Here is a 12067-nt window from a genome sequence, read left to right as displayed (position 1 = left end):
GAAAACACCTGATTAAAGCCACTTTGTTGTAATTTTAGATGCTCTATATTGCCTAGATGAGTTTCCTGCAGCAAAGCTATATCCACGTGTTCTCTTCTCAAAAAGGTTAATACTTTGCGCCTCTTAATAGGATTATTGATCCCCTTTACATTCCATGTACAACAACGAAGTTTGTTAGATGTCATACCATATGTTGCAAGATTCAACCATACATGTGCTCCAAAAAAATACCATTGTGTCGAGTTTAATTATAAACAAACATGCCCGGTGTAAACAAAAACTGCTAAACCAGCGAACACACAAAAAACAACCAAACCAACAACATTCCCATAAAAAGGAATAAACTTTATGGGGAGTGTCTCCACAAGCCCGTCTACAGGAGACTTCAAACTCTGTTACCAGCCTCAAAACCTCACCCCCACAGCCCATGACCCAAAAAAATAATGTAAAGTAATGAATCATTAACAGAAAAGCCAACATGACTGCAGTTTCTTTCCTCCCTGTAATTTAACATAGGAGACACAAAACGTATCCGAGCATGCTCCTCAGGTTAAATAATCAATCAATCAATCAATCAAATTTTATTTATATAGCGCTTTTTACAACAGTTGTTGTCACAAAGCAGCTTTACAAGTGCCGAGGCCTAGCCCCCAGTGAGCAAGCCAAAGGCGACAGTGGCAAGGAAAAACTCCCTAGTCCTCCACATGGTTAAAGAAAAATAGAGAAAAAAATAGTCATTGTAGTTAACGTAACACACTTCTGATTCATCACAGTTATAAAATGTTAATTTTGTTCCAAAGAACTCACAAACACCGCGGCTTCCTCTGGTGAATCAAATCTCCGCTGTTTTCCTGCTACCGTTATCCTCAGAGTGGCCGGGTATGTCAGGGAATAAACCATATTCATTTTCCTTAAACGGGATTTCGTTTCATCAAACGCTTTCCTTCTCCGTACCACAACTGCAGAATAATCATTAAAGAAAGAAATTCTCAGACTTCTCTGATCTGAATGTCGGGACCCAATGCGCCGAGCGGCCTCCATTACACGAGCTTTATCTGTGAAGTAGTGAAACTTTACGATGAGCGGCCTCGGGCGCTGGTTATGATCCGGCCTCGGCATTAGAGAACGATGAGCTCTGTCCAGCTTCATGCAGCCAGTGGATGTTTCCAGGCGTAAATGTTCGGGAATCCATTTTTCAAAAAACTTAACTGGATCAGAACCCTCCGTGCCTTCTGGTACAACGAGTATGCGTACATTACACCTGCGGCTTCGATTGTCCAAATCATCGATGCGCTCTGACATACGCTCGATGTGCTTCTCCATGTCTGCGATCTTTGATTCAGAGTTAGTGGCCATAGTTTCCACATCTGCAATCCGCTGTTCGGCTTCTTCCATCCTAGCGTCCACGGCTATCATCTTAGCAGTTTGTTTGTTGATAGCATCAAGAACCGCCGCTATTTTGACATCAAACACCTTAGTAAGATTATCCGTCAAGACTTGTAGTGCTCGCACTATTCCCGGTTCAATGGTGTTACACGCGGTTGCAGAAGTGTCGGGCATATGTTCAGCACAGTCTCTCATTGTTAACTTCGAGTAAAGTATTAGTACTCAACTGCTCGTTCTCCTCAGAAGTTACTACCACATTCAGTCCTTCGTTCTTTTTGGATGCAGTAGTAATATTCACCTGCTCCCCACTCATCTCAGCAGTAGCGTTAGCCGTTAGCACTTCTTCGGCCTCGTCAAGCGTGGCCTTTCTCAAACTTTTCTTAGTTTTAGGCATATTCTTGTTGTTCTTGGTGAAATAATAAGGTAAAGTCATATTAAAGTACGTTAACTTACGAGTTATGTATTCTTAACCATGCGGGAAAAAATAATCGCATATGAGTTTATGAAGATTACTGGAGCATGCTCTTACACGGTGCTGCCTCTACGCCGCCATCTTTCTCCCCGATAGCAATCATTTCTAAATACTGACTTCATACCAACTGTGCCCTATTATTCCTTGACTGCGGTCTTCATCCATGTGAAATTTCAAACCTCCTAAAATATTCAAGGACTTTCAAGGACGGCTGTCTTTTATACCTGTTTTCAAAAACTTTTCAGGGCCTTGAACTTTTTTCAGATTCACAAACTCAAGGATATCAAAGACCCATAGGAACTATGATGTGAGTACCAGCAGAGAGACACACACCAAATCTGGGGACAGATTTTTTTACTAACAACTAGGTTGCAGCTAGAATGCATATTTGCAAGGAAAGACAACTGGTATAGTTTTTTAAATAACAGGCCCTTTAGCTCTTAAGCCATTTGTGATGCAGTATCTAACAAATTTAATGCTTTAAGCCTTTCAAAAGCTCAACAGTAAGCTGCTAAGCCTTAAATACAAAAAGTGTATGAAAAAATAAAAGAAATGTAAACTGTTTAAAGATGTCTCTCCAAACTTTTTTTTTACTAAAGACTGTGTTCTATAATGAACAATGAACAAAAGAAAGTGTAGTCTAAAGAAGTGTTCAGATTTACAGCTTCCTTTTAAGAGCAGTGATCCTGTTCTTTACAAAAAATGTCATAGCCAACCAATCTCTGTCTTTCAATGCAATAGGTTCAGCCTTTATACATGCCTCACACTGTTGTTTTTTCCTGGCACAGTGCAAGTTTTAATAAACCTGTTTCAGGTGTTTTTCCACAGCTTTCACTTCATCGTTTTCCCATTTCCTTTTCTTAACCACCTTAACACCTGAATAAATGGAAGACAACATTAGTCAAATAATGTTTTTCGACCTCTACAGCTTTCCATGGTGTGTCAGACAATACCTTTGGGAACACCTGGTTGGCTCCGACGCTTGTGGTACTGGTTGATTCCAATCCTGATTTTGAGTGGTTTCCAGCTTCTGCATTATAGATGGTTCTACATCCACTTCTGCATCAAGATCTAGTTAAGTAAAAGTACTCATAAAAAAGGGGCAAAGTACATCCAATAACAATGGTGACTAGAAAATTGTCAACAACTCCTCAGCACATCACACGGGATTACACAATTAAAGCCATACTAAGGCCCAAAAAAGACATAGATCATATGTAGTCTGTAAAGAGGTAGTAAACCAATGCTAAGTGATGCTGAATGTTTTTATTTATCCAAGTAGACTGTAGAAATGAACTGAACCCCAGCTTTTAATGACACTCCCTGCTTTTAATGACACACATTATATAAAGGAACTCTATACGTCACATGTGACAGAGTGCAATAAAAGGTCTGCATCATTTGATTGAGAGTGTAGAACCCTGAGACCAAGGTGCCTTGTCTATGCCTGCAGCAACTATTTACGTGGCTAATATGTTTTATATCAGTGATCATACTAGGAAGCTTTTGCAATTTTGCCATGTTGTTTCTACAGTGTTGCTCGATGGTTGCTAGTGTGTGAATCTACTCTATGGAGGAATGGGTGAAAGAGGGTTATGGTGTCTTGTCAGGGAGAAAAAGCTCTATAGACAGAGAGCTATGCATTAAGATCCCAAACTGAAATTGCTGTGGCGTCTACTACAAAATGCTGTTCTTAAATGCGATATACAGGGGATATGCAATAATATAACACATATAAACATTTTCAGATGCAATTGCACATTCTTCTCTTTTTTTCTTTAGGAAGTTCCATATTTCTCTGCATTGTCGGTGTGAGAAGAACTGCAACCTTCCATCCTCGCTTTCCACGAATTTCAATGCGAGAAAAATGATGGCAGTTTTTTTCCAGCTCTGAAAGTGCAAGAGCAACGTCATCATGCAAGTCATCCATGTTTCTGCTGACGAATGAGGTTATAGGCATTTTGAGACCTCACCCTCTCTTCTGCGATTGAAGAGCATAGTCTGAGCCAGAGTAACCTTCGCGAGATGTGTACAGTTCTTGGCAGAGGCATCTGCTGACAATATCTGAAAATACTCTTCTTGCTTTTGATGAAGATACAAATGTAGCTTTTTCACATCCTCAGTGAATGGAAGAACAAGCGGAGCATTCCACTTAACTTCTCTCTGTGTCCGAAGTGCATGTGATGATATAAGTTCACCGTATCTTGCTGCATACATGTCTAAAAAGTTGCGTGCCTTCTCAGCTCCTTCAGTGTCCCGATCCATAATTGCTTGAAATGAGACCAAAGAAGCAATCTTCTGTAAGCTATGACCCAGCTTTAGGGCAAGAGATGGTCGCTGAAAAGTGCACTTTTCTTCATCATAACCACTGGCTTTCCTGACAGCAGTGACCACATGCATGAAGTTAGCTGGGTCAACAAAATCCTCCATTTTACACAAAGGAGTGACTTCCCTTGCTATAATTAACAATCTTCCAACCTCTCTCATTTTCTGTCGTACATATTCGTGTTTACCAGTGTCTGAGCCAACTCTGTTGTAAAAATACTCTCCCAATCATCTGATGTACATGTCCGGCAATGGCAAGTTGCACCTTATCGTGACACATGTTACTGAGAAGATTCCACAGTCCACTAGTTCCATGAGGTGCAGGTCCCATATAAGCACCCTATTCTTTCCTGCTTGAGATTTTTCCCCCAGCTTACACTTTTTCACATGTTTCTACAGGAACGTCTTTGCAAAGAGACCTTGACAGTTGCAGCAGTGTACAAAGCTTGGGCCTTCTTACAAGGCCCAAGATCACCTTTTCCAAACTGTAGGACCTCAGCATTGTGTGCAAAATTCCCTCTATTCCCGAGGTGTTCTAGTAAGTTTTTGCTTTCTTTCGATCCTTTTGGAAAACTCAAAGCTTTTGCAACTTCAGATTGTCTTGCCATTTTGGACAGTGGTTTGTTGCAAACGGTATATTCTTGTTGTATAGGCTACGCTGGCTTTATTAGCCATCTTTGAAATTCCTCTGACCAAAACTGAGCTCGACTGGTCAGGAGCAGGACTGGATTGACCACAACTAGGGCTGTATAAATGCTATTTCTTCATTGTCTTGTTTTTTCTTGCAGAAACTTGAATCCTATGACTGCAGGCTCTTTCATCTGAGCTACTTTCTAAAGACCCAGCAACATATTCATCTTCACTGCCTTCCACACTACTAATGGAGCAGGCATCCAGCTATAGAAGACAATAAAGCTCACATGTAAACACTGCTAAAAGGATTATTATGTCATCAGTTATTCTATATTCAGAAACATGATAATTTGTCTAACCTGAGGAGTGTTTTTCACTTGTATTTGTTGATGACCAGTATAGTATAACAAAACCACATCATCTGCAACCTGATTTGTCTGGAAAAAAAAGAGACAAAGATTTCACTGGTAAAAACAAGTCAAACATTATTTTGAGTGGGAGGCAACACTAGTACTCCAGAGAGGCAGATCTCAAATGAACACGTGTGACAATGAGTGACAATTAATCCCAAAAGTCTGTTTAGACTTAATTTAAACAATTTTAATTTTTTTACAAATTGTTTTACAAACAAATTTTTCATTTGTTTTTTTACATTTAAACTAACAAATCAGTCTGAAAGCATCAGTATGTAGAAAGACTACCAAGGAAAGAACACTTGATCTGACAACTGCCTTGTGAGAACTTGCATATTAAAGACCATTGTGAGAACTTGCATATTAAAGACCATTGTGAGGACTCACTGTAAGCCCAAAGAAATCTTCTGCCAGCACTGTCAGGGTACATTGTACATTGTGGGAACTTGACGTTTACCCAGTGAAAAACACATGAAATAGAACAGTTTCTTACCGTGTTGCTAAAAGGAAACTTTTGATGTTTACCCAGTGCCGTTTTAGCTTTGTCACCTGAAACAGACACAACCATCACTAATAAGCCCAAAAGTACAAACTTATTGACAGTGCTATGTGGTAGAAAATTTTTATTTTTTTTTTGGACATGGCGAACACTCCCCGATCTTGTTCATGGACACAACACGCACTGACCCCCTAAAATGCCTCAGAAGGGATGAAAGCTAGCTAGCATTAACCGCAAGTCCGAACGCTGTGGTACTGACGCTAACATGTAACGTATCCGGCACTATTAATGGTTTATACTCCACCACAGTCTGGTTAATGAAGCACTTATAGTTTTAAGTGGTATAAAACAAACATGTCGTTTCACAGCCAAAACTAACTCACATATGAAACGCAGCTTCTCCGACGTCGAGAACTAAATTGCTTGCTAATCTGCAACCTCATTGGCTCATTCAGATTCATTAAGCTTTATTGGCATGACTGTAATTACAACAGTATTGCCAAAGCATTACAACAAAAGTAACAAGAAATCAAGAGCAACAGTAATTATAAAATAAGTGGTAAATAAAAATATAATTAATATAAATAATGGCAAATTTACAAAAGTGTATGTATAAATATATATTAGTGGTGGGCCGTTAACGGTGTTAGTTAATTTGATACGCTTATCGGGCGATATAAAAATTATCGCCGTTAATCTATTCTTAAAGTTGGGTTGGAAACGGGTCAAAATGGGTAAGCAAACTATGACTTTCAACTTGATAATTTAGCTCGGCTGTATTCCTAACCAAATTGCACAGTAGGGGCGAGAACTAGTTTTCAAACCTGTGAATTACAAATTGTACGTGTGTTTACATGGATGCAGCCACGAAGTCGCCAGGTTTGCTTCATGGAAAATTAATTTTTAGGAACGTAAAGTGTTACCGGAGCGGAGCTCGGAGCGGTCGTTTTATGCATGGTCCTAGCGCTAGATTTGTCGCTATTTAAATATTTGTTTTTAACCATTAAAACTGCAGAGGACCAAAACCGGCTTTTGAAAAAGTCCCCCCCAAATTACGTCCGTGAGGTTAAATGTACTAACAAATTCATGTTTAACTGAAGAAACCGTTGAACACGAGTAGCCTACATTTTATTGAGCATGTTTTTTTTCTTCAAGTATCAAAGTAGAACAGCTTTCTCAAGCAGTCATAGATGCATTTTGGAAACAGGAGATGAGCCCCTGGTCTAATGCACCCTCTGTATTAAGAAACCCTATCTCAAAAACGGACTTTTAGTCATTACTTGGGTAGCACGCATATGAGCCATTTTAATATAGATTAATCTAGATTAATCTAGATTAATTTCAAGATTTCAGTGAGATTAATCTAGATTAAAAAAATTAATCTATGCCCACCCGATTTTAGGTCCCCACAATGACACACGTTCCCATGTTATAAGCTTTACAAACACTGATGTACTCATACACACACACACACACACACACACACACACACACACACACACACCCATGTACTCACACACCCACACACCCACTCATGTACTCACACACACACACCCCATGTGCTCACACACCCACACACATACACACACACACACTCACGCACACTTTCTCTCACACATACACACATTGACACACTCAATCAAACATCTCATCGTCTGCAGGGACGGAGACTGAAGGAGCAGCAGGACATGGCAGCAGCAGTGATACAGAGATGCTACCGCAAATACAAACAGGTACACACACACACACACACACACACACACACACACACACTGATGTACTCACACACACATACACACACACACACACACACACACACACACACTGATGTACTCACACACACATACACACACACACACACACACACACACACACACACTGATGTACTCACACACACACATACACACACACACACATACACGTTGTTGCATGTATTTGTGTATGTCTGTCTGCGTATGTGTATTTAGGTTTTATTTGGTTTGTGTTATTATGAATGTGTGTGTATTTTGGTTTGTGTGTATTTATGTATGTGTATTTTTGGTATATTTCTGTAACTAACATTCACTAATATAACTGACCTCTTACACTCTTGCTCTCTCTCTCTCTCTCTCTCTCTCCCTCTCTCCCTGTCTCTCTCTGCCTGTCTTTCCTTCTCCCTCACTCTCTCCCCATCTTTCTCTCGTTTCTTCTCCTTCACTCACACTCTCTCACTTGCTCTCTCTCACTCTCTCTCTCTCTCTCTCTCTCTCTCTCTCTGATGTCTTGCTAGCTAACATGGATTGCACTGAAGGTAAACTCAAACTCAAACTGAAGTCCTGTCTCCCTTTAGTGCAGTTCCCTCACTGTGCCCCTTGAGTCTCTGTCTCCCCGTTGAACGGTGTCCTGAATGAAAGTGTGTGTGTATCGAGAACCGAACTGTGTGTGTATCGAGAACTGAACTGTGTGTGTATCGAGAACTGAAGTGTGTGTGTATCATGAATGGAAGTGTGTCATGCCTGAAATTGAGTGTTTTCACCAAATACGCCTGTGTAGATGCAGGTAACGGATTCCTGGGTGACAGGATCATAGGGTAACGGGTTAACCAGGGGTAACCCAGGTAACGGATTATCCAGGGGTAATCCACGGGTTATCCAGGAGTTATCCAGAGGTAATCCAGGTGACAAGATATTCAGAAAACGTGTTATCCAGAAGTTATTACTTCTACAATAGAAAGGTGGGAAAATTGTATTAAAAAGCCAGAAGTAACTTTTTAAAAGTTTTTTTCCTGGAGACAGGAGAGGATCACACAGTAGGGGATCGCTGCGGAAACAGCAGATCACATAGTAGGGGATCACTGCTGAGATGGGAGAGGATAACACAGTAGTGGATCACTGACAACATGAGAGGATCACACAGTAGTGGATCACTGTGGAGACAGGAAAGGATCACACAGTAGTGGATCACTGTGGAGATGGGAGAGGATCACAGTAGTGGATCACTGATGACATGAGAGGATCGCAGTAGTGGATCACTGGAGACATGAGAGGCTCACAGTAGTGGATCACTGTGGAGACAGGAGAGGATCACAGTAGTGGATCACTGTGGAGACAGGAGAGGATCACAGTAGTGGATCACTGACGACAGGAGAGGATCACAGTAGTGGATCACTGTGGAGATGGGAGAGGATCACAGTAGTGGATCACTGATGACATGAGAGGATCACACAGTAGGAGGTCACTGTGGAGACAGGAGAGGATCACACAGTCGTGGATCACTGTGGAGACAGGAGAGGATCGCAGTAGTGGATCACTGATGACATGAGAGGATCACAGTAGTGGATCACTGTGGAGACAGGAGAGGATCACAGTAGTGGATCACTGTGGAGACAGGAGAGGACCACAGTAGTGGATCACTGACGACATGAGAGGATCACACAGTAGGAGGTCACTGTGGAGACAGGAGAGGATCACAGTAGTGAATCACTGGAGATGGGAGAGGATCACAGTGGATCACTGTGGAGATGGGAGAGGACCACAGTAGTGGATCACTGGAGACAGGAGAGGATCACAGTAGTGGATCACTGTGGGATGGGAGAGGATCACACTAGTGGATCACTGTGTGGGTGGGAGAGGATCACAGTAGGAGGTCATGCATGACTCAGGAGGTAATTTCGCTGCTGTTTTACAGAAGATGCACAAGTGACTTGTTCACTACCTACATGAGTGATGAATTCTACCAAAACAGATCCAGACAGAGATGTGGAATGTGTCTGTGCAGTAGACATTACAGTGCAGTTAACACAAATGTTGAGCTCTACTGAGTGACCTGTTCAGGCCAGAATAGCAGATAGCAGATGGCCTGCTTATCCTGTGTGTAAACTAATCTGTTTGGTGTTTGTGTTCATATCAACGATATATTTCATTGCTACACCAGTTTCTTCAAAACAGTGTTTAACAACACTTCCATTCAACATGCCTCAGATTACTAAAATCATCTATTACTGCAGGAGACAGGATGGTCTGTTTACCATCCAGGATGGTCTGTAAACAGTTGTAGTTCTGAGGATGGTCTGTAAACAGTTGTAGTTCTGAGGATTGTCTAAATTCAGTGTTTTGACTGTTTTGGGTCAGCCTATTTGATTTACACAGGAAGTAATGTCAATGTTTTAGCTGTATTTTTGTTTCATGGTTATAGGTGAGGGTCAAAGGTGAGGGTCAGGTACACCCTAACCCTAGAACTCTTTCTAACTTTCTTAAATAGTGCAAGATTCAGTACATTTATTACTTTTATGTTTTTTACAGATTTAGGTATCAGAATCAAATGAGTGTTTGTCTCAATTTGTATGAATATACATTCATTACGAAGAGTGTGTGTGTGTGTGTTTGTGTGTGTATTTGTGCAAGTGTGTTTGAATATATATATGTGTGTGTGTTTGTGTATACAGGGTACCCGCGGGTCCTTAAAAAGTCTTAAAATGTCTTAAATTTAGTTTTCCATATTCAAGGCCTAAAAATGTCTTAAAATGTCTGGAATTTTATGAGGGGAGGCATTAAATAGTGTGTGCTGTTCAGTTGTTCTGGCGCAATGTGAACTTTGCCGAATCTAGCGCTAATGCAGAAAATAACCGCTCCAGGGTCCTAGTGCTAGATTCCTAGCGTTGGAGTATACGGCCTCAACAACGTCAACAATTTTCGTTCGCCAACCCCCCCCCCACCCCCCGTCAACAATTCTCGTTCGCCACCATACCCCCCCCCCCCCCCCCCCCCCCCCCCCCGTCAACGATGTGGAACACACCTGCATCCCCAGTAATAGTATTATTTTTTTCTTGTGAGAGGTATTAAAAAGGTCTTAAAAGTCATTGAATTTGAGATTTAAAAATGTGCAGATACCCTGGTATATATATAAATGTGTGTGTATGTATATGCGTGTGTGTGTGTGTGTGTGTGTGTGTGTGTGTGTGTGTATATATATGCATGTGTGTGTATATATAAATGTGAGTGTGTGTGTGTGTGTGTATATATATTAGGGGTGGGCATAGATTAATTTTTTTTAATCTAGATTATTCTCACTGAAATCTTGAAATTAATCTAGTTTTAGATTAATCTAGATTAATCTATATTAAAATGGCTCATATGCGTGCTACCCACGTAATGACTAAAAGTCAGTTTTTGAGATAGGGTTTCTTAATACAGAGGGTGCATTAGACCAGGGGCTCATCTCCTGTTTCCAAAATGCATCAATGACTGCTTGAGAAAGCTGTTCTACTTTGATACTTGAAGAAAAAAAAACATGCTCAATAAAATGTAGGCTACTCGTGTTCAACGGTTTATTCAGTTAAACATGAATTTGTAAGTCTACATACTGTACATTAAAAGGGGTTGATAACATATTTATTCAGCTAAACATGATATTTGAAATGTAAGCCAACATTTAGTACATTTAACCTCACGGACGTAATTTGGGAGGGGGGGGGGACTTTTTCAAAAGTCGGTTTTGGTCCTCTGCAGTTTTAACGGTTAAAAAGAAATATTTAAATAGCGACGAATCTAGCGCTAGGACCATGCAGAAAACGACCGCTCCGAGCTCCGCTCCGGTAACATCTTACGTTCCTAAAAATGATTTTTTCATGAAGCAAAACCTGGCGACTTCGTGGCTGCATCCATGTAAAAACACGTACGATTTGTAATTCACAGGTTTGAAAACTTGTTCTAGCCCCCTACTGTGCAATTTGGTTTAGGAATACAGCCGAGCTAAACTATCAAGTTGAAAGTCATCATAGTTTGCTTACCCATTTTGACCCAGTTCCCAACCCAACTTTAAGAATAGATTAACGGCGATAATTTTTATATCGCCCGATAAGATTATCAAATTAACGAACGCCGTTAACGGCCCACCACTAGTATATATGCATGTGTGTGTATATATAAATGTGTGTGTGTGTGTGTGTGTGTGTGTATGCGTGTGTGTGTGTATAAATGTGTGTGTGTAACAGCTCCCTCTCTCTCCTGTCAGTATGCCCTCTATAAGAAGATGACGCAGGCGGCCATATTGATCCAGAGTAAGTTCCGTAGCTACTACGAGCAGAAACGTTTCCAGCAGTCACGTCGTGCCGCCGTGCTGATAACAGCAGTACTACCGTAGTTACAAAAGAGTACGAACGACTCAAACAAGGATCACGCACAGCTGCACCTCTCAGCAGCAGAATCAGGTACGACTCACAACACACACACATATATACACATACACACACACACACATACACACATATATAACAACACATACACACACACACACACACACACACACACACACACACACATATATACACACATACACACACACACACACACATATATACAC

At 40.9% G+C, this 12067-nt stretch overlaps 1 protein-coding gene across 1 annotated transcript in view; it reads left to right on the top strand.

The window, feature by feature from the left end:
- Window positions 1-11915, top strand: part of LOC143500408 (calmodulin-binding transcription activator 2-like) — a gene marked incomplete at its 3' end in the record, with an annotated part of 66332 nt that extends 54417 nt beyond the window's left edge. The window contains 5 exon segments of the mRNA XM_076994530.1: window positions 7390-7461; window positions 7998-8018; window positions 11720-11830; window positions 11832-11852; window positions 11854-11915. Of these exon segments, the coding sequence (XP_076850645.1) occupies window positions 7390-7461; window positions 7998-8018; window positions 11720-11830; window positions 11832-11852; window positions 11854-11915 (287 nt within the window).
- Window positions 11916-12067: the final 152 nt, after the last annotated feature.

The sequence above is a fragment of the Brachyhypopomus gauderio genome, unplaced genomic scaffold, assembly GCF_052324685.1.
Source record: "Brachyhypopomus gauderio isolate BG-103 unplaced genomic scaffold, BGAUD_0.2 sc148, whole genome shotgun sequence".
Lineage (NCBI taxonomy): Eukaryota > Metazoa > Chordata > Actinopteri > Gymnotiformes > Hypopomidae > Brachyhypopomus > Brachyhypopomus gauderio.
The sequence above is the reverse complement of the archived record's forward strand: the minus strand, read 5'-3'. Positions and strand labels throughout refer to the sequence as shown.